This window comes from Bombina bombina, chromosome 3, assembly GCF_027579735.1.
Source record: "Bombina bombina isolate aBomBom1 chromosome 3, aBomBom1.pri, whole genome shotgun sequence".
NCBI lineage: Eukaryota > Metazoa > Chordata > Amphibia > Anura > Bombinatoridae > Bombina > Bombina bombina.
Window position 1 is genome coordinate 365,109,513 of NC_069501.1, and position 23,848 is coordinate 365,133,360.

The 23,848-nt window shown below is 39.7% G+C and overlaps 1 protein-coding gene across 1 annotated transcript in view; it reads left to right on the top strand.

The window, feature by feature from the left end:
- LOC128653287 (amine oxidase [flavin-containing] A-like) overlaps positions 1-23,848 on the top strand; it is a 412,656-nt gene that overhangs the window by 177,617 nt on the left and 211,191 nt on the right. Inside the window, exon 4 of the mRNA XM_053706492.1 lies at positions 14,654-14,758. Within this exon, the coding sequence (XP_053562467.1) occupies positions 14,654-14,758 (105 nt within the window). The remainder of the gene's footprint in view (positions 1-14,653; positions 14,759-23,848) is intronic.

Sequence of the window (23,848 nt, forward strand, 5' to 3'; positions counted from 1 at the left end):
TTTGCCTTTCAACGTTTGTAAGAGAAACTCAGTTTAGATTATTACATAAGGCTTATTTTACTCAACTGAGAGTGGCCAAGTGGAATAAAGACGTTAATAATGTTTGTCCTAAATGTTGCTATGAAAATCCGGATCTAGGACATCTGCTGTGGGATTGCCTTAAAGGGCCATGATACCCAAATGTTGAAACACTTGAAAGTGATGCAGCATAGCAGTAAAAAAGCTGACTATAAAATTTCACCTGAACATCTCTATTTAAAAAAGAAAGATATTTTGCCTCAATAATTCCTCAGTAGCCTCATCCCATTGTAAAGGACTTCTAAGCAGCAAATCAGTATGTCTGTCCCGGGACAGCTAAGGGAGTGAGCTTTCGTGCACATTCATTTTATTTCCCTATTCAGTTTAAGGAAGTGTACTATGAAATCTCATGAGAGTTAAGTCAAATCTCATGATATCACAGTAAAAGAGTTCATGACCTCAGCACTGTTGATGCTGAGTGACTGCTGTTCATTTCTTCATTTTTTATTTTTTTTTACCTGCAGCTGGGCACCAGCTAGGCACCAGCTGAGTATAACTTTTACACAGAACTTAATCTGCTGAGCTGAGGAAGTTGTGAGGTAAAACAGAATTTATGCTTACCTGATAAATTACTTTCTCCAACGGTGTGTCCGGTCCACGGCGTCATCCTTACTTGTGGGAATATCTCTTCCCCAACAGGAAATGGCAAAGAGTCCCAGCAAAGCTGGCCATATAGTCCCTCCTAGGCTCCGCCCACCCCAGTCATTCGACCGACGAACAGGAGGAAATATATATAGGAGAAACCATATGGTACCGTGGTGACTGTAGTTAGAGAAAATAATTCATCAGACCTGATTAAAAAACCAGGGCGGGCCGTGGACCAGACACACCGTTGGAGAAAGTAATTTATCAGGTAAGCATAAATTCTGTTTTCTCCAACATTGGTGTGTCCGGTCCACAGCGTCATCCTTACTTGTGGGAACCAATACCAAAGCTTTAGTACACGGATGAAGGGAGGGAGCAAATCAGGTTACCTAAACGGAAGGCACCACAGCTTGCAAAACCTTTCTCCCAAAAATAGCCTCCGAAGAAGCAAAAGTATCAAATTTGTAAAATTTGGCAAAAGTGTGCAGTGAAGACCAAGTCGCTGCCTTACATATCTGGTCAACAGAAGCCTTGTTCTTGAAGGCCCATGTGGAAGCCACAGCCCTAGTGGAGTGAGCTATGATTCTTTCAGGAGGCTGCCGTCCGGCAGTCTCATAAGCCAATCGGATGATGCTTTTAAGCCAAAAGGAAAGAGAGGTAGAAGTCGCTTTTTGACCTCTCCTTTTACCAGAATAAACAACAAACAAGGAAGATGTTTGTCTGAAATCTTTTGTAGCCTCTAAATAGAATTTTAGAGCACAGACTACGTCCAAATTGTGTAACAAACGTTCCTTCTTTGAAACTGGATTCGGACATAAAGAAGGTACAACTATCTCCTGGTTAATATTTTTGTTAGAAACAACCTTAGGAAGAAAACCAGGCTTAGTACGCAAAACCACCTTATCTGCATGGAACACCAGATAGGGCGGAGAACACTGCAGAGCAGATAACTCTGAAACTCTTCTAGCAGAAGAAATTGCAACCAAAAACAAAACTTTCCAAGATAGTAACTTAATATCTATGGAATGTAAAGGTTCAAACGGAACCCCTTGAAGAACTGAAAGAACTAGATTTAGACTCCAGGGAGGAGTCAAAGGTCTGTAAACAGGCTTGATCCTAACCAGAGCCTGAACAAATGCTTGAACATCTGGCACAGCTGCCAGTCTTTTGTGTAGTAAGACAGATAAAGCAGAGATCTGTCCCTTTAGAGAACTTGCAGATAATCCTTTCTCCAAACCTTCTTGTTGAAAGGAGAGAATCTTAGGAATTTTTATCTTATTCCATGGGAATCCTTTGGATTCACACCAACAGATATATCTTTTCCATATTTTATGGTAAATCTTTCTAGTTACCGGTTTTCTGGCCTGAACCAGAGTATCTATCACAGAATCTGAAAACCCACACTTCGATAGAATCAAGCGTTCAATCTCCAAGCCGTCAGCTGCAGGGAGACCAGATTTGGATGTTCGAATGGACCCTGAACAAGAAGGTCCTGTCTCAAAGGTAGCTTCCATGGTGGAACCGATGACATATTCACCAGGTCTGCATACCAAGTCCTGCGTGGCCACGCAGGAGCTATCAAGATCACCGAGGTCCTCTCCTGATTGATCCTGGCTACCAGCCTGGGAATGAGAGGAAACGGTGGAAATACATAAGCTAGGTTGAAGGTCCAAGGTGCTACTAGTGCATCTACTAGAGTCGCCTTGGGATCCCTGGATCTGGACCCGTAGCAAGGAACCTTGAAGTTCTGATGAGACGCCATCAGATCCATGTCTGGAATGCCCCATAATTGAGTTATTTGGGCAAAGAACTCCGGATGGAGTTCCCACTCCCCCGGATGGAATGTCTGACGACTCAGAAAATCTGCCTCCCAGTTTTCCACACCTGGGATGTGGATCGCAGACAGGTGGCAGGAGTGATCCTCCGCCCATTGAATTATTTTGGTCACTTCTTTCATCGCCAGGGAACTCCTTGTTCCCCCCTGATGATTGATATACGCAACGGTCGTCATGTTGTCTGATTGGAACCTTATGAATCTGGCCTTTGCTAGTTGAGGCCAAGCCCTGAGAGCATTGAATATCGCTCTCAGTTCAAGAATGTTTATCGGGAGAAGAGACTCTTCCCGAGACCATAGACCCTGAGCTTTCAGGGATTCCCAGACCGCGCCCCAGCCCACTAGACTGGCGTGGGTCGTGACAATGACCCACTCTGGTCTGCGGAAGCTCATTCCCTGGGACAGATGGTCCAGGGTCAGCCACCAACAGAGTGAATCTCTGGTCTTCTGATCTACTTGAATCATTGGAGACAAGTCTGTATAGTCCCCATTCCACTGTTTGAGCATGCACAGTTGTAATGGTCTTAGATGAATTCGTGCAAAAAGGAACTATGTCCATTGCTGTAACCATCAACCCTACTACTTCCATGCACTGCGCTATGGAAGGACGAGGAACAGAATGAAGAACTTAGAAGTGCTTAGAAGTTTTGACTTTCTGACCTCTGTCAGAAAAATCCTCATTTCTAAGGAATCTATTATTGTTCCCAAGAAGGGAACTCTTGTCGACGGAGACAGAGAACTTTTTTCTATGTTCACCTTCCATCCATGTGATCTGAGAAAGGCCAGAACGATGTCTGTATGAGCCTTTGCTTTTGACAGGGACGACGCTTGTATTAGAATGTCGTCCAATTAAGGTACTACTGCAATGCCCCTCGGTCTTAGAACCGCTAGAAGGGACCCTAGTACCTTTGTGAAAATCCTTGGAGCAGTGGCTAACCCGAATGGGAGGGCCACAAACTGGTAATGCTTGTCCAGAAAAGCGAACCTTAGGAACTGATGATGTTCTTTGTGGATAGGAATATGTAGGTACGCATCCTTTAGATCCACGGTAGTCATAAATTGACTTTCCTGGATAGTGGGTAGAATCGTTTGAATGGTTTCCATCTTGAACGATGGTACCCTGAGAAATTTGTTTTGGATCTTCAAATCCAAAATTGGTCTGAAAGTTCCCTCTTTTTTGGGAACTACGAACAGATTGGAATAAAATCCCATTCCTTGTTCCTTTATTGGAACTGGGTGTATCACTCCCATCTTTAACAGGTCTTCTACACAATGTAAGAACGCCTGTCTCTTTATTTGGTTTGAGGATAAGTGAGACATGTGGAACCTTCCCCTTGGGGGTAGTTCCCTAAATTCCAGGAGATAACCCTGAGAAACTATTTCTAGCGCCCAGGGATCCTGAACATCTCTTGCCCAAGCCTGAGCAAAGAGAGAGAGTCTGCCCCCCACTAGATCCGGTCCCGGATCGGGGGCTACTCCTTCATGCTGTTTTGTTAGCAGCGGCAGGCTTCTTGGCCTGCTTACCCTTGTTCCAGCCTTGCATCTGTTTCCAGGCTGGTTTGGGTTGTGAGGCATTACCCTCTTGCTTAGAGGATGCAGAATTAGAGGCCGGTCCGTTCCTGAAATTGCGAAAGGAACGAAAATTAGACAAGGGCTTAGAAATTAGCATATGAGCCTACCTATGTTTAGTTTAAACTAAGAATACTAAGAGAAAAAAGCAAATTTGATGATAAAAGTAAAATAGAAAGTTGATTAACTGAATAATGAAAGTTTATATTTTGACTAGACTGTCCCTTTAACATTGAGGTAAAGAGCTATAGCTGTTTCTATATGTAATTATACTGATTGTATGGCTCTTTTATTTATATATATATATATATATATATATATATATATATATATATCCTGTTTATTTTATAATTTTGCAAAATAAAGATTTAAAAAAAAAGAGAAAAAGAAAATCTAAGAATATATCCTCTAAATCAGTAATATCTTCTAATCCCAAGGCTGTCTTGGTCAGTTTATCCCAATTATCTGAGGATGACCATTCTTCAGCAGCCGCTGAGGGCGAAATCTCTAAATCAGTTTTAGATTTAAGCTCAAGCACCTCCGTTTACTTCTTAAGGAGGTTCTGGCTACTCTGGATGATTCAGACCCTACAACTTCTAAGACTCCAAAGGTTACTAAACTGAACAAGGTTTTTGATTTCAAGCCTAGATCTGTGGAAGTGTTTCCTGTTCCAAATCATATGTCAGATATTATTTCTCAGGAATGGAAGAAACCGGGTGTTCCCTTTACTCCATTTCCACCTGTCTTAAATCCAATAGAATGGATTTATGGACTCTCCATGCCATTGGAAATTCTTTTTTTTTCCTGGCATGGAGTCCGCGACCCGCCCTTGTCTAATTTCAAGATGGCTGCTTATTTTTTTTTTTTTCTAAACTTCAGGCACCTATATACACCTGGTGTTCCTCTTCTCTTTCCATATTCCCTCGGCTGAATGACTGGGGATTATGGGAAGTGGGAGGGATACTTAAAACTTTTGCTGGGGTGTTCTTTTCCTCCTCCTGGTGGCCAGGAGTTGAATTCCCCACTAGTAATTAAAATGGATTTGTGGACTTTCCATGCCAGGAAAGAAAATACTATCGGCTAGATTACAAGTTTTGCGGTAAGAGCTGCTCGGTAATAACTTGCAAGTTATTGCACTGTTCACTTCCGTACAGCGCTGGTATTACAGGTTTACAAAAACCCAGCGTTAGCAGGCAAGAAGTGAGCGTAAATCAAAATTGAGCTCCCTACCGCACTCCAATACGCTTATTTTTTGTAACTTAGTTTTTTTTTATTTTTTGTACTTTAGTTAGTTTATTTCATTGTATTTATTTGTAGGTATTGTATTTAATTAATTTATTGATAGTGTAGTGTTAGGTTTAATTGTAGATAATTGTAGGTATTTTATTTAATTAATTTATTGATAGTGTAGTGTTAGGTTTAATTGTAGATAATTGTAGGTAGTTTATTTAATTTATTTATTGATAGTGTAGTGTTAGGTTTAATTGTAACTTAGGTTAGGATTTATTTTACAGGTAATTTTGTAATTATTTTAACTAGGTAACTATTAAATAGTTATTAACTATTTAATAGCTATTGTACCTGGTTAAAATAAATACAAAGTTGCCTGTAAAATAAATATTAATCCAAAAATAGCTACAATATAATTATTATTTATATTGTAGCTATATTAGGGTTTATTTTACAGGTAAGTATTTAGATTTAAATAGGAATAATTTATTTAATAAGAGTTAATTTATTTTGTTAGAATAAAATTATATTTAACTTAGGGGGGTGTTAGGGTTAGGGTTAGAATTATCTTTAGGGGTTAAAAATCTTATTAGAGTAGTGGTGAGCTCCGGTCGGCAGATTAGGGGTTAATACTTGAAGTTAGGTGTCGGCGATGTTAGGGAGAGCAGAATAGGGGTTAATACTATTTATTATAGGGTTTTTGAGGCGGGAGTTAGGCGGATTAGGGGTTAATACATTTATTATAGTAGCTTTGCGGTCCGGTCGGCAGATTAGGGGTTAATAAGTGTAGGTAGGTAGCGGCGACGTTGGGGGTGGCATATTAGTGGTCAATAAATATAATATAGGGGTCGGCGGTGTTAGGGGCAGCAGATTAGGGGTTCATAGGAATAACGTAGGTGGCAGCGGTGTGCGGTCGGCAGATTAGGGGGTTAAAAAATTTTAATAGAGTGGCGGCGATGTGGGGGGACCTCGGTTTAGGGGTACATAGGTAGTTTATGGGTGTTAGTGTACTTTAGAGCACAGTAGTTAAGAGCTTTATAAACCGGCGTTAGCCCAGAAAGCTCTTAACTACTGACTTTTTTCTGCGGCTGGAGTTTTGTCGTTAGATTTCTAACGCTCACTTCAGCCAAGACTCTAAATACCGGCGTTAGGAAGATCCCATTGAAAAGATAGGATACGCAAATGGTGTAGGGGGATCTGCGGTATGGAAAAGTTGCGGCTGCAAAGTGAGCGTTAGACCCTTTCCTGACTGACTCCAAATACCAGCAGGCGGTAAAAACCAGTGTTAGGAGCCTCTAACGCTGGTTTTGATGGCTACCGCCCAACTCTAAATCTAGGCCTAAGATAGCTACAATATAACTAATAGTTTCATTGTATCTATCTTAGGGTTTATTTTTATTTTACAGGTAAGTTTGTTGTTTTTAATTTATTTTAACTAGGTAGACTAGTTAGTAAATAGTTATTAACTATTTACTAACTACCTATCTAAAATAAATACAAATTTACCTATAAAATAAAACCTAACCTGAGTTACACTTACACCTAACCTTACACTACAATTAAATAAATTACATTTATTAAATACAATTACCTAAATTACAAAAAAAACCCACTAAATTACACAAAATAAAAAGAGAAATTATCAGATATTTAACCTAATTACACCTAATCTAATAGCCCTATCACAATAAAAAAGCCCCCCCAAAATATAAAAAAACCCTAGCCTAAACTAAACTACTAATAGCGTTTAAAAGGGCCTTTTGCGGGGCATTGACCCAAATAAATCAGCTCTTTTACCTGTAAAAAAAAAATACAAACAACCCCCCAACAGTAAAACCCACCACCGACACAACCAACCCCCCAAATAAAATCCTAAGTAAAAAAACCTAAGCTCCCCATTGTTAATAACTATTTAGTAACTATTCTACCTAGTTAAAATAAATACAAACTTGCCTGTAAAATAAAAATAAACCCTTAGCTATATTTTTTCCACCTCTGGTTCTTATTTTTAGAGTGATTTTCTAAATCATCATGGAGCAATCGTTTGTGCTGCTGGTGGCTCCAGCATGGCCGCTCAGGTTTTGGTATATGGTTCTTGTTCGGATGTCCAGTTGCCAACCTTGGTTACTTCCATTAAGGCCAGACCTTATATCTTAAGGTTCGTTTTTTCCATCAGAAACTCAAATTATTAAATTTGATGGTATGGAAATTAAACGCTTGGTGCTTAGTCATAGAGGTTTCTCTGACTCAGTGATTAATACTATGTTGCAGGCTCGTAAATTTGCGTCTAGAAAGATTTATTTTCGAGTTTGGAAGACTTACATCTCATGATGTTCTTCTCATAAATTCTCTTGGCATTCTTTTAGAATTCCTAGGATTTTACAGTTTCTTCAGGATGGTTTGGATAAGGTTTTGTCTGCAAGTTCCTTGAAAGGACAAATATCTGCTCTTTCTGTTCTGTTTCACAAAAAATTGCTAATCTTCCTGATATTCATTGTTTTGTTCAGGCTTTGGTTCGTATCAAGACTGTCATTAAGCCAATTTCTCCTCCTTGGAGTCTTAGTTTGGTTCTGAGGGCTTTAAAGGCTCTTCTGTTTGAGCCTATGCATTCTTTGGACATTAAATTACTTTCATGGAAAGTATTGTTCCTTTTGGCCATCTCTTCTGCTAGAAGAGTTTCTGAATTTTCTGCTCTTTCTTGTGAGTCTCCTTTTCTGTTTTTTTCATCAGGATAAGGCGGTTTTGCTGTCTTCATTTAAATTTTTACCTAAAGTTGTGAATTCTAACAACATTAGTAGAGGAATTATTGTCCCTTCCTTGTGTCCTAATCTTAAGAATTCTTTGGAAAGATCCTTACATTCTTTGGATGTGGTAAGAGCTTTGAAATATTATGTTGAAGCTACTAAGATTTCAGAAAGACTTCTAGCCTTTTTGTTATATTTTCTGGTTTTAGGAAAGGTCAGAAGGCATCTGCCATTTCTTTGGCATCTTGGTTACAGCTTTTGATTCATCATGCTTATTTGGAGTCGGGTTAATCCCCGCCTCAGAGGTTTACGGCTCATTCTACTAGGTCATTTTCTACTTCCTGGGCTTTTAAGAATGAAGCTTCTGTTGATCAAATTTGCAAAGCAGCAACTTGGTCTTCTTTGCATACTTTTACTAAATTCTACCATTTTGATGTTTTCTCTTCTTCAGAAGCAGTTTTTGGTAGAATAGTACTTCAGGCAGCTGTTTCAGTTTGATCCTTCTGCTTATAATTTCAGTTTTTTTCATTATAAAGATTAAAACTTTTTTATTTTCAGTTGTGGATAAATTTTTTCAGCAGAATTGGCTGTCTTTATTTTTATCCCTCCCTCTCTAGTGACTCTTGCGTGGAGTTCCACATCTTGGGTATTTGCTATCCCATACATCACTAGCTCATGGACTCTTGCCAATTACATGAAAGAAAACATAATTTATTTAAGAACTTGCCTGATAAATTCATTTCATTCATATTGGCAAGAGTCCATGAGGCCCACCCTTTTTATGGTGGTTATAATTTTTTTGTATAAAGCACAATTATTCCAATTCCTTGTTGATGCTTTTGCTCCTTTCTTATCACCCTACTTCTTGGCTATTCGTTAAACTGAATTGTGGGTGTGGTGGGGGTGTATTTATAGGCATTTTGAGGTTTGGGAAACTTTGCCCCTCCTGGTAGGAATGTATATCCCATACGTCACTAGCTCATGGACTCTTGCCAATATGAAAGAAATGAATTTATTAGGGCCTAGATTTGGAGTTTGGCGGTAGCCGTGAAAACCAGCGTTAGAGGCTCCTAACGCTGGTTTTAGGCTACCTCCGGTATTTGGAGTCACTCAAAAAAGGGTCTAACGCTCACTTTTCAGCCGCGACTTTTCCATACCGAAGATCCCCTTACGTAAATTGCGTATCCTATCTTTTCAATGGGATTTTTCTAACTCCGGTATTTAGAGTCGTGTCTGAAGTGAGCGTTAGAAATCTAACGACAAAGCTCCAGCCGCAGAAAAAAGTCAGTAGTTAAGAGCTTTCTGGGCTAACGCCGGTTCATAAAGCTCTTAACTACTGTACTCTAAAGTACACTAACACCCATAAACTACCTATGTACCCCTAAACCGAGGTCCCCCCACATCGCCGCCACTAATCTGCCGACCGCCACCTACGTTATCCTTATGTACCCCTAATCTGCTGCCCCTAACACCGCCGACCCCTATATTATATTTATTAACCCCTAATCTGCCCCCCACAACGTCGCCGCCAGCTACCTACACTTATAAACCCCTAATCTGCCGTCCGCACGCCGCCGCCAGCTACATTATAGCTATGTACCCCTAATCTGCTGCCCTAACATCGCCGACCCCTATATTATATTTATTAACCCCTAACCTGCCCCCCACAACGTCGCCGCCACCTACCTACAATAATTAACCCCTAATCTGCCGACCGCAAAGAGCCGCCAGCTACATTATAGCTATGTACCCCTAATCTGCTGCCCCTAACACCGCCGACCTCTTTATTATATTTATTAACCCCTAACCTGCCCTCCCTAACATCGCCGACACCTAAGTTCAATTATTAACCCCTAATCTGCCGACCGAATCTCGCCGCTATTCTAATAAATGTATTAACCCCTAAAGCTAAGTCTAACTCTAACACTAACACCCCCCTAAGTTAAATATAATTTTAATCTAACAAAATTAATTAACTCTTATTAAATAAATTATTCCTATTTAAAGCTAAATACTTACCTGTAAAATAAATCCTAATATAGCTACAACATATTATATTATAGCTATTTTAGGATTAATATTTATTTTACAGGTAACTTTGTATTTATTTTAACCAGGTACAATAGCTATTAAATAGTTAAGAACTATTTAATAGCTAAAATAGTTAAAATAATTACAAATTTACCTGTAAAATAAATCCTAACCTAAGTTACAATTAAACCTAACACTACACTATCAATAAATTAATTAAATAAAATACCTACAATTACCTACAATTAAACCTAACACTACACTATCAATAAATAAATTAAATACAATATCTACAAATAACTACAATGAAATAAACTAACTAAAGTACAAAAAATAAAAAAGAACTAAGTTACAAAAAATAAAAAAATATTTACAAACATAAGAAAAATATTACAACAATTTTAAACTAATTATACCTACTCTAAGCCCCCTAATAAAATAACAAAGCCCCCCAAAATAAAAAAATGCCCTACCCTATTCTAAATTACTAAAGTTCAAAGCTCTTTTACCTTACCAGCCCTGAACAGGGCCCTTTGCGGGGCATGCCCCAAGAAGTTCAGCTCTTTTGCCTGTAAAAAAAACACATACAATACCCCCCCCAACATTACAACCCACCACCCACATACCCCTAATCTAACCCAAACCCCCCTTAAATAAACCTAACACTAAGCCCCTGAAGATCATCCTACCTTGTCTTCACCATACCAGGTTCACCGATCCGTCCTGGCTCCAAAATCTTCATCCAACCCAAGCGGGGGCTGGCGATCCATCATCCGGCGGCTGAAGAGGTCCAGAAGAGGCTCCAAAGTCTTCATCCTATCCGGGAAGAAGAGTAGATCCGGACCGGCAACCATCATCTTCCATGCGGCATCTTCTATCTTCATCCGATGAGGACCGGCTCCATCCTGAAGACCTCCACCGCGGACCCATCTTCATCCGGCGACATCCAACTGAAGAATGACGGTTCCTTTAAGGGACGTCATCCAAGATGGCGTCCCTCGAATTCCGATTGGCTGATAGGATTCTATCAGCCAATCGGAATTAAGGTAGGAATATTCTGATTGGCTGATGGAATCAGCCAATCAGAATCAAGATCAATCCGATTGGCTGATCCAATCAGCCAATCAGATTGAGCTCGCATTCTATTGGCTGATCGGAACAGCCAATAGAATGTGAGCTCAATTTTTTATTTTGGGGGGCTTTGTTATTTTATTAGGGGGCTTAGAGTAGGTGTAATTAGTTTAAAATTGTTGTAAGATTTTCCTTATGTTTGTAAATATTTTTTTATTTTTTGTAACTTAGTTCTTTTTTATTTTTTGTACTTTAGTTAGTTTATTTCATTGTAGTTATTTGTAGATATTGTATTTAATTAATGTATTGATAGTGTAGTGTTTAATTGTAGGTATTTTATTTAATTAATTTATTGATAGTGTAGTGTTAGGTTTAATTGTAACTTAGGTTAGGATTTATTTTACAGGTAATTTTGTTATTATTTTAACTAGGTAACTATTAAATAGTTATTAACTATTTAATAGCTATTGTACCTGGTTAAAATAATTACAAAGTTACCTGTAAAATAAATATTAATCCTAAAATAGCTATAATATAATTATAATTTATAGTGTAGCTATATTAGGATTTATTTTACAGGTAAGTATTTAGCTTTAAATAGGAATAATTTATTTAATAAGAGATAATTAATTTCGTTAGATGTAAATTATATTTAATTTAGGGGGGTGTTAGTGTTAGGGTTAGACTTAGCTTTAGGGGGTTAATACATTTATTAGAATAGCGGTGAGCTCCAGTCTGCAGATTAGGGGTTAATAATTGAAGTTAGGTGTCGGCGATGTTAGGGAGGGCAGATTAGGGGTTAATACTATTTATTATAGGGTTAGTGAGGCGGATTAGGGGTTAATAACTTTATTATAGTAGCGCTCAGGTCCGGTCGGCAGATTAGGGGTTAATAAGTGTAGGCAGGTGGAGGCGACGTTGTGGGGGGCAGATTAGGGGTTAATAAATATAATATAGGGGTCGGCGGTGTTAGGGGCAGCAGATTAGGGGTACATAGGGATAATGTAAGTAGCGGCGGTTTACGGAGCGGCAGATTAGTGGTTAATAATAATATGCAGGGGTCAGCGATAGTGGGGGCGGCAGAATACGGGTTAATAAGTGTAAGGTTAGGGGTGTTTAGACTCAGGGTACATGTTAGAGTGTTAGGTGCAGACGTAGGAAGTGTTTCCCCATAGCAAACAATGGGGCTGCGTTAGGAGCTGAACGCGGCTTTTTTGCAGGTGTTAGGTTTTTTTTCAGCTCAAACAGCCCCATTGTTTCCTATGGGGGAATCGTGCACGAGCACGTTTTTGAGGCTGGCCGCGTCCGTAAGCAACTCTGGTATCGAGAGTTGCAGTTGCGTTAAATATGCTCTACGCTCCTTTTTTGGAGCCTAACGCAGCCTTTATGTGGACTCTCAATACCAGAGTTATTTTTATGGTGCGGCCAGAAAAAAGCCAGCGTTAGCTACGCAGGTCCTTACCGACAAAACTCTAAATCTAGCCGTAGGTAAGTTCTTACATAAATTATGTTATTTTTGTCACTACTGATGCCATTGATGGCATGTGTGATGAATTCACTGATATCATGCAAAGCTTCCAAGTTGGCAGGAATTTTAAGCTCAGAATTTCCTTTTGAAAGTTTAAATTAGAGCTTAAACTCTGGAATTAATATATGTTTTTGCAAATTAATTTTAGTTTTTTTCCTAAGAAATCAAAACTAAAAACTGGAGGTCTAGGCAAATAAATAGGATCTAAAATGTATATGAATAAGTGCAAGAGTATGCTTTTTAGGATTCAAAAAGCCAAGGCCCAATTACAGACTAAATGGTACATAACTGACTGCAACTGAAGAGGAATAGCACTTGGGAATTATTACCGATTATTTTAAATGTGGTAAACATTGCAACATCCCTGTAGGTAAGGTCAGTAGAATGGTTGGTTGCATTGGTAGGTGTATTAGCAGTCGTAAATAGTAAGGTTCTTATGCCATTTTACAGATCACTCGTTAGGCCTCATCTTGAATATTGTGTACAGTTCTAGATACCATTTATCCAGAATGATATAAATAAACTAGAAACCATCCAAAGGAAGTCTTAAAATGGTACATGGTCTAAAATATAAAATGTAAAAAAGAAAGACTCTATGATCTAAATATGTTTGGCTTAGAGGAGAGAAGGGAAAGAGGTGGCACGATGGAAACCTTCAAATAAACGAAGAGACTTTAGGTTGTTTTTTTTATTGTTTCAAAAGATAGATAACACCATTACTGCCTATTCCAAGCTTTGCATAAACAGCATTGTTATTTTAATATACTTTATAACCTCTAAGTTTGCCTGTTTCAAAGCCCATGCAGCCACCTCTTATTTCTTATTATATAATAATCTTAGATACAGGTAATCGTAGACTTAAAAACTATATCAATATAATGGTGTGTGTTATGCAAAACTGGGGAATAGGTAATAAAGGGATTATCTGTTGTTGGTAAGCAATATCAATTTTCAAGTAGACTGTCACTTATCTCAGTGATGCTGAAAGCATTTTCCACATGTGATGCTGAAAGCATGTGATGCTGAAAGCATTTTCCACAAAAAAACAAAACAAAACAAAACAAAAACAAGGATTCACAATTTTAAGTTAGAGTGTAGCATTTTTCTGAGAAATGTGAGGAAGCAGTTTTTACAGAAAGGCTGGTTGATTCATGGAATAAACTTCTAATATTGGCGATAATCTTAAGTACTATAAAATAATTCAGAAATGCCTGGGACACACATAAGACTATCCTAAGGAATAAGTAAGTTTGCACTGCACAAGTAATATGGGTAGTCTTGATGGGCCTTTTGGTTCATATCTACAGTCAAGTTCTAAGTTTCTACATAAAATATAATATGAACTAACATTTGAATTATTCAAAGGGACACAAGTCAAAATTAATTTTTCATGATTCATATAGAGTAAAGAGTTGTAAGAGACTTTCCAATTCACTTTTTTTATTACATTTTGCACATTGTTTTTATATACAATCCTTTTTGAGGCACCAGCTCCTACTGAGCATGTGCACAAGATGGCTGATGGCTGTCACATGATACAGGGGGCTGGCAAATGGTGGGTCTACTGTTTATTTGATGTTTAGAGTAAGTGTGATTGCATTGTCTATTAATTTTGCTCTTGTTATTTTTATGCAATTCTACTGTATTTAGTCATTATTTTATTATTAGTAGTATTGAAGTAGTTATCTGCTGCCATGATTATCATCTCCCGTGTTTGACCTAGATCCAACACCATGGAAGCCAATTATGAAAAGGAAACTTGGCAAAAAAAAAAAAAGAAATAGAATTAGATAATTGATCCTGAAAACAAATGCAATAACTCAGTTTGTGTTAATTGTAGTTGCCACCATAGCATTTGTTAGAAAATATGTTTAATCACAGTATGTAGTCTTACATATTCATTATTCTTTAGAAGCTCAGCACAGATGTTCTTTGCAATAATACTAATTAATATATGTATTTTATTTGTTTGTGTATCTCCAGGGAAAGACATATCCATTCCAGGCATCTTTTCCACCAACATGGAACCCTTTTGTTATTTTAGATTATAATAATCTGTGGAGGACAATTGATGAATGGGGAAAAGAGGTATTGATCTTCTATATGATTTATGACTGCATGATGTGGATATGTAAACAGGGTATATAATCATAACTCAATGGGGTTTTTTTTGTTTGTTTTTTAAACTATGTGTGCTTCTCTAATCCCCAAGATCACCCTCTGCCACATACATGTAAAATTCCCCCTCCTCTAGTTTTACGACAATCACACAAGAGCAAAAATATTTTATGTAAGTTACAGGAGTGGATTAAAAGAAATCCGTCGTGAAGATATCTAGTTGATTCCAAAATTGTTTTTCAAAACAGCAGTGCATTTGAGTAATCAAAAAAATAGATTTCATAGATGGTAAATATAATCATAAAAAATAATGTCCAATGTCTGTAACAATATAAAAATATATATAGTCCAAAATCTGTAAAGTAATAACTTGGAAGATCTCACATTCCCTAAGATATCTGTGACAGTCTAGATAATCATAGATGATCAGTTTGTTGTGAAGCCCAGGCAGCTCCTTAAAGCAAGATATTGGATGTAGCCTGCAATCATAGCGGTGCTCCACTTTTGTGAGTGTACATATCCCTTTTTCGTCATAAATGGAAATCATTTTTTCGTCATAAATGGAGTCCACAGTTGCATTCATTACTTTTGGGAATTTAGAACCGTGCCACCAGGAGGAGGCAAAGATACCCCAGCCAAAGGCTTAAATACTCCTCCCACTCCCCTCATTCGTCATTCTTTGCCTTTCGTCCCAGGAGGTTGGCAGAGAAGTGTGAGAAGTTTGTTTGGCCTGTTATGGAGGGTAGTACTCTTCGCCACGGGACGGGAGAGCATGGATGAAAGTTAGAGTCCGGAGATGCAGAGAGAGTCTTTCTGCGAAACCATCCTGACTCATATTAACAGCTCCACAAGTAAACAGCGTTGTCGAACTTCGCTTCTCTGCCTGCTTTCTTCTCTCAAGTCCATGGCAGAGGCGCTGCTACTATTCGCCACACTTGAAGGTCCGTGTTCCTGTTCCACGGTGTAGATTCCGGTAAGATCGTTTCATGTTACTTCATCTGAATGTTCTGTATCTTATTTGTTTCCTGTAAGGTACTATCCTGCAGGACTTATTAAGTATAAAGGATAGGGCCTCAGTGAGGCTCCTTTGGTTCTTGGAATTGAGGGTTAATATCTACCAAGGGGGATTATTGAACAGGGGGGGTTTAATCATGTTTGTTATGTGATTCAATCTGCTTATGTGTAGTGTTAACTGGGCTCTTGGCTTAAAACATAGGGGCCTTTGGAAGGGACGCAACCTTATGGTTGGGCGTGCTTTTTTTGGACTCTACGGTTCACCTTGTGACTGGACGTGTTTATGTTCTGGTCTTCCTTTTCCGCATTCCTAACCATGTGGCGACTGAAAAATCTGGGTCTGCTAGTGTCTGGTTCTAGGAGGTGGTGAGTGCCCCAGCCATTGCGGGTGTCAGGTGCCGTTTAGATTTTTCTTTTGTCCATATTAATATATTCTCTATCCAGTTATGGAGGATTCTGAGACTGTTCAAATTTCAGATTCTGAGACTTGTGAACAATGTGAATTGGCCCCGTTGACACAGGTCAGTCAGTTATGTTTGATATGCTGTATTACAGCGCCTTGTTCCTCAGGCTCAGGGAATCAAGGGTCCGCTGAGCCATTCGCCTCTGGGGGTCCTGTCCTCCAAGAGGTGAGTTCCCTACTGCTCCCTACTACTACACATGTGGGTAACCCAGATTATGTTTATCCCTCCTTGCAGGGTGGCTTCTTCCCCCACAGAGGTTGCAGCTCATTTTCGCTTTTACATATTTTTGGCGATTATGCGTCTGCAGAGCCCAGACATTTTTTTAAATTTGTGCTCGTGCCCGATTGTCCCGGGTCTCCCGGCCTTGGGTGGGCCTATACAGTTCCCTGTGGGTGTAGCTGTCCCTAAGTGTTGTGCCTTTCATTACAGAATAGCGCGCCTTCGCGTTTTACTCAGACACAATTTTGAGTTATTAGAGGATCCTATCCTTAATGGATACGGGAATCCACAGTATTCTTCTCCGAATGGTTCACCTCATTAGACATGTGGGGATGACGTAATCTCCTGATTGTCGGTTGTTGAGATCCTTCACAGTTTTTGTTGGAAGATCAGGGTTCCGTTTGGCTAGTCTTGCGGGTATGCCTGTTTTGTCTTAGGCGTTGGCCTACGGCTGCCTTATATTTTCTTTTATCCGGTTACGATGACTTTTATTTTGATTATGTTTCCTTCGGGAACTATCTCTGGGATGGATTCTCGTTGTTACTTCTGCAGAAGTTGTTAAGGGGACATGTTAGTCCTATGTTTTGTCTGTTATTCTCTTCCCCTCTGAGGAAGGCTTTAGGCAGTTTGACAGTTATGGTCCTGTTGCAGGCTGGTCCTATTTGGGATTAGATCTTCTGTCTCAAGGCCTGTTCAGACACAGTGGTACCTGTTCGGCCTGGCTGGCCCGGTCGTGGTGCAGAGTGCTTACTTTATTATTTGTGTTTCTTATTTTTATTTTACAAGTTTCAGCTAAGCATTCTAATGAGGACTCGTGGGTCTGTGAGGCTGGAAGGATTGTTTCAGTCCTTAATGAGCCTTCAAGTTGGTTGACTGGGTCAGCGGTGTTCCACTGCGTCACTTGTTTTGCTTCTGAGTCTCTTGGGACCTAGAGTATTCTTCCTCATGTGGGAGGATCGGAGGTTTAGCGCCTCCTTACCACTGGTTTAAGGCTGTTTGGTCTTTCGGAGGCTCTAGGAATTGTCCTGTTGGACGTGTTCCTTCTGGGCTTCTCTGGTCAGTGAGATCTTTGGGATAGGTCTCCTTATGGGGCCCTAGGTTTCCCTTTGGGAGAGGTTTGCTCTCTTCTTGAGACCCTTTGGATTTTGTCCGTTCCTCCATGTGAGTTGGGTATCCTTTGGGGACCTGAATTTCCCTTCAAGAGAGTTCTTTTTGACTCTGCTTAGAAGTTTTTCTGGATCTGGGGATGCTCTGAATCCTTGGTTTCAGGTACTCCTCTGTCTCATATGGTGAGGGGGCTCTAGTGTCTTGGTTTGAGATGCCTTAGCTCCTTTGGAGCATTGGACTTCGGCATGGTGTGGTCTCCTCCTTGGATCGGGACATGCAAGGTGTTCTCGTTTTCCAGGTTCTCCTGGATATTACATTAATATCTCCCTGTGGGTCTGTTTTCTATGTCAGACGGGGTGTTTCAATTTCCGGGATATTGTTTATTTTAAACAATGGGAGGCTTGAACCTGCCATCATGTCATTTAAAGAGAAAAAGACTGCTCAGTATTAATGCTGTATATTTGTATAGAATAAATATTCAAAGGTGAAACCGACTCTGTCAATGAGTCCTACTTATGCGGATGTCACCTCACAAACTGTAAAATATCCAAGTTAATCAAATGAGGACTCACCAGGTTTTAACCCTCTCGGTGAGGTGTAAACTCCTTTTATCGTGTTGCAGGTTCCAAAGCAAACATGTAACCACCGGGCATTAGTATGCATACAGGGCTTGAATCCAGGGCCTCATAGGATATCCGTGTGTGTCAGGGATTTGGCTTGCTTGCTCTGTACCTTTAATTATCTGCCATGAGTCATCAAGCCCTGCCTACCAAGGTGATAAATCAGCTGTGTGTACAACGATCAGTGCTTAGTATTTTGTTAGCTAAACAGTATAGCAGCAGCACCACTGAGCTTTATTACTAAACCTCTACTTGATTTATTGCCTAAATCTACAACGTGTGAACTTCCTAACTAAGTCTGTTTTTGGAAAACTTGCAACATTGTTTCCATTGAAGGGATTCAGTTTGTTTCAACCACGCTGAGCTATTTCAGCTACTACCAGGAGACAGCTGATTGAACTGTGACTTTCTAACCTCTTTCTCTGCAATCAACCGTTACCTCCTGCTTCACAATCTCACTGTATATATTTGCACCGCAATGTTATTTGACCTTTGGAAGGTTATCTCAGATCCGTAGAAGCCGATTCAGCCATCTGGAGAACTCCTCCCTCAAATTCCTCTGATTTTCAGCAGCGTGTCATTTTTTCTCTGCAGCAGTGAAAACAGCACAGAAGCATTCAGGGTAAAAGTAACATCACTCGTTCTGTCCTGAATTTCTTAGTTAACATATTTGTGCTCTGACCTCAGTCACCTGTAGCTTGTATAAAACCCTGCTGTGTGTTAATTCCTGCTTACAAGGAATTTGAATTAGCTTTACCTCTCAGCTAAACTTTGCAATTACTAATAATATCATACAAGTGAATCTTTTCAGACACTGATACCTTTACAGAGACATTCTCTCAGTAGCATACTGTCTTCTACATAATTGGTTTCTCAGAATAAATTCACTCTCACAATCCTGATTGTACTTCAACATCTCTGTGCAATCACATACTGAAGTGATACAAGTCAAACACCGTGTGTAATATCATTTCCAGTCAATATCTGCAGTTGAGCTTCGAACAGAAGTCCTATTCCATTACATAATACTAAGCCATCAACCATGGAGCCAGCGGATATACCTCAACTTGTCTACAACCTGACACAGAGAGTTGATCAGATTGCTCAGGCAGTGAGAGATCTACAAGTGGAGAACCAATCACTTAGAGAGATTATAAAAGATTCTATCGCCGTAAAGGCTACTCATGACACACCACCTGAGCCTCTGGTGTCATTACCTGAACCATTTACCGGGAATAGAAAATTGTATAGACAATTTAAAAACGCTTGCCATCTATTTTTCAACTTGAAACCCCGCAGTTACCCCACAGATAGAATCAAAGTTCTTACGGTCATCTCTTTCCTTAGAGGAGAACCTAGAGGATGGGCTGATAACCTCTGTGAACATCAGGATCCTATTATATCTTCTTTAGGGATTTTTTTTGATAATATGGATGAGTTATACCTCGATAAGGACATTCAATTATCATCAGAAGCCAAAATGAGAGACCTTAAACAAGGCAAGAGACCGGTAGAGGACTATATTACCGAGTTTAAACTCTATGCAACAGATTCATTATGGAGCCCAATTGCACTCCGAAATCAGTTCCGACTTGGCTTGGCTGAATCGTTGAAGGACGAACTAGCCAGAATCGATCTTCCTCCAACCCTAGAGGCCTTAATGAGAGTTGCCACGCAGATAGATAGAAGACTCCGAGAAAGGAGATCTGAACGTACTCATACTGAATCATTCTCAAGATCTACTACCTATAACCGGAGTCCCTCTACAACTGCTAGTCAACCTACACCTATGGAGATAGGAGTACTTAGAGGTCCCTTAACGGCAGAAGAGCGGTTCAGGAGAAAGGCAAAGAGTTTGTGTATGTACTGCGCAGATCCATCCCATACTGTCTCAGACTGTCCCATCCTCTCAAGGAATAAGAAACGTAAGTGTTCTTTTATTCATTCTACTCATCTATTTCAAGAAACAATAACTTACTGTAAACTATCTCTCTTATTACAGTGGGATCACAAAAGGATACACACTGAAGCCATAATTGACTCAGGAGCTTTCGGGAACTTCATTGATTCTGAAATTGTATCCACCAATAAAATTCCACTTGTGTTGAAAACAAAACCCTTGGTCATTAGAGTTATTGATGGGTCTACCATATCTAACGGACCTATCACACATCATACAGTACCACTTATGGTTGTTTCAGAAAAAGGCCATACTGAGTATATATCTTTTGATGTGTTGCCTTCACCACACTTTTCAGTTGTGCTAGGCATTTCCTGGCTTCAGCAACATGAACCTTCTATTAATTGGTCTACCTCACAGGTATGTTTTAATTCAGCATATTGTCAAAGCACTTGTTTTCCACAGCAGTTTCTACTTCACTCTCTTACAGATTCATTGCCTATACCAGAAACTTATAAGGATTTTGAAGATGTCTTTAGCAAGACCGAAGCAGACTGTCTACCACCACATCGTCCATACGACTGCCCTATCCAGTTACAACCAGGTGCCACTATTCCCGTTGGACATGTTTACCCTCTCAGCCAACCTGAATTGGAACATCTCAAGACCTACTTGGAGGAGAATTTGAAAAAAGGTTTTATCAGGGTATCTACTTCTCCAGCAGGTGCGGGTATGTTCTTTGTGAAGAACAAAGATGATTCTCTCCGTCCCATAATCGACTATAGGGAGCTCAATAAAATAACTATAAAGAACCGCTACCCTTTACCATTGATACCAGAGATGATAGAACAACTGTCTGATGCAACCATTTATACCAAACTCGATCTCAGAGGGGCGTACAATCTGGTACGTATTCGTGAGGGAGACGAATGGCTCACTGCTTTTCGGACGAGATATGGCTTATTTGAATACCTGGTAATGCCATTTGGGCTATGCAATGCCCCTGCCACCTTCCAACATTTTGTCAATGACATTTTCCGGGACTTGCTTGATATCTGTTTAGTAGTCTATCTTGATGACATCCTTATATACTCCAAAACACTAGAAGAACATGAGAAGCATGTCCGGTGGGTCCTCTCCAGACTACGAGTACATAAACTGTACGCAAAATTGGAAAAATGTCAATTTCATTGTAACCATATATCCTTTCTGGGGTATGAGATCTCTCCAACTGGTATTAGTATGCAACATAAAAAAGTAGAGACTGTTTTGGATTGGCCTGAACCGACTACTAAAAAGGAGCTACAGAGATTCCTTGGTTTCTCGAACTATTACCGGAAGTTTATCAAAGATTTCTCTAAAGTAGCTAAACCCCTTACACAACTCACCAGTGCATCAAAGTCTTTCTCCTGGACCAAGGAAGCTTCTTCAGCTTTTAACTTCCTAAAGTTCAGCTTTTCTACAGCTCCCATTTTACGTTTTCCTAATCCGGATATCCAATTTATACTTGAAGTCGATTCCTCTGATTTCGCCATCGGAGCTGTTCTTTCACAAAGACAATCCCTTACTGAACCCCTCCATCCGGTATCGTTCTATTCAAAGATTATGACTTCAGCTGAAATGAACTACAGTATTGGTGACAAGGAGCTTCTGGCCATCCGAAGAGCACTTGAGAACTGGAGACATCTTTTGGAAGGAGCAAAATACCCCATAACTATATATACGGATCATAAAAATCTCCAATACTTGCAGAACAACAAAACCTTATCAGCAAGACAGGTTCGATGGTGTCTCTTCTTTGCCAGATTCGATTTCCATATAATTTATCGTCCCGCTAGCAAAAGTGGGAAGGCTGACGCTTTATCAAGGTTATATACAAAACCTCCACAGATGAACCAGTCAACTCCTATAATACCCTCTGATCGATTCATTGGATTCACCTCAAAACTCGTAACCGATATAAAAAGATCTACACTGGATGACAAAGAGATACCCCAAACCCACTTAACAGAGAAAGATGGTATTTACTACCACAACAATCAGATATATATACCGTACAGCCTAAGATCTTTACTTCTTAAATACCATCATGATTCCCCAATGTCAGGACATCCAGGGGTAAATCGCACGATAGAACTCCTACAAAGGAATTACTGGTGGCCTAAAATGAAACAAACGGTTCAGAGATACATAAAATCCTGCATAGTATGCACCACTGCAAAATCAGAAAGACACCGACCATACGGCCTCCTCATGCCACTCCCAATTGCAAACAGACCATGGGAACAAGTCTCGATGGATTTTATCGTTGAATTACCATCATCTCAAAGACATAATACTATTTTGGTTGTAGTTGATACCTTCACCAAAATGGGACATTTCATTCCCTTTCTAAAACTGCCTACTTCCTCAGAAACTGCCAAACTTTTCTTAGACAATGTCGTAAGATTACATGGAACACCAAAACGGATCATCAGTTATAGAGGTACCCAATTTACCTCTCGCTTCTGGACAAAACTTTGCATGCTATTAAAGATTGACCACCGATACAGCACCTCTTTCCACCCTCAGACCAACGGTCAAACCGAGAGGGTAAATCAGTGGTTGGAGGAATATTTACGTTGTTTTTGTAGTCAACAGCAGGATGAGTGGTTAGAATTTCTACCCATGGCAGAATATGCCTACAATAGCTTAACAAACTCTTCCATCAAAACTTCACCGTTTTATGCAAACTATGGTTATCATCTATAATTTTTTCTAAACTCAGATCTTGCAAGCGACTCTCCACCTTTGGAAGATTTCATTAGGAAGTTAACCGACAATTTCTCCACGATCAAACAAAACATCCAAAGAGCACAAGACAACCATAAACGGTTTTATGATCTAAGGAGAAGAACTCCTCCACGTTATTCTGTGGGCAATAAGGTCTGGCTCTCTACAAAGAATCTACGGCTACAAGTACCGTCTAAAAAATTCACTCATCGTTACATTGGACCTTTTCCAATCCTTAAAGTGATTAATGATAATGCAATCACTTTGGAACTACCCCCAACCTTACGGGTACATCCAACGTTCCACGTTTCTCTCGTAAAACCTTACCTGTTCACTAGGGTAACTGATCCTGTTCTTCCACCTATCTTATCTAGTGGTGATACTGAAGATTACGAAGTGGAATCAATACTGGATTCACGTTGGCGTGCATCTAATCTGGAGTATCTAATCAGATGGAAAAATTACCCCCCTGAAGACGATTCATGGGAACCAGCTTCTAACATCACTGCACCCAGACTCATTTCGCTATTTCATCGCCGTAATCCTGAAAGACCTAAGCCTCGAGCTGTGGGACAGCTCGCTTGAGGAGGGGGTTATGTCAGGGATTTGGCTTGCTTGCTCTGTACCTTTAATTATCTGCCATGAGTCATCAAGCCCTGCCTACCAAGGTGATAAATCAGCTGTGTGTACAACGATCAGTGCTTAGTATTTTGTTAGCTAAACAGTATAGCAGCAGCACCACTGAGCTTTATTACTAAACCTCTACTTGATTTATTGCCTAAATCTACAACGTGTGAACTTCCTAACTAAGTCTGTTTTTGGAAAACTTGCAACATTGTTTCCATTGAAGGGATTCAGTTTGTTTCAACCACGCTGAGCTATTTCAGCTACTACCAGGAGACAGCTGATTGAACTGTGACTTTCTAACCTCTTTCTCTGCAATCAACCGTTACCTTCTGCTTCA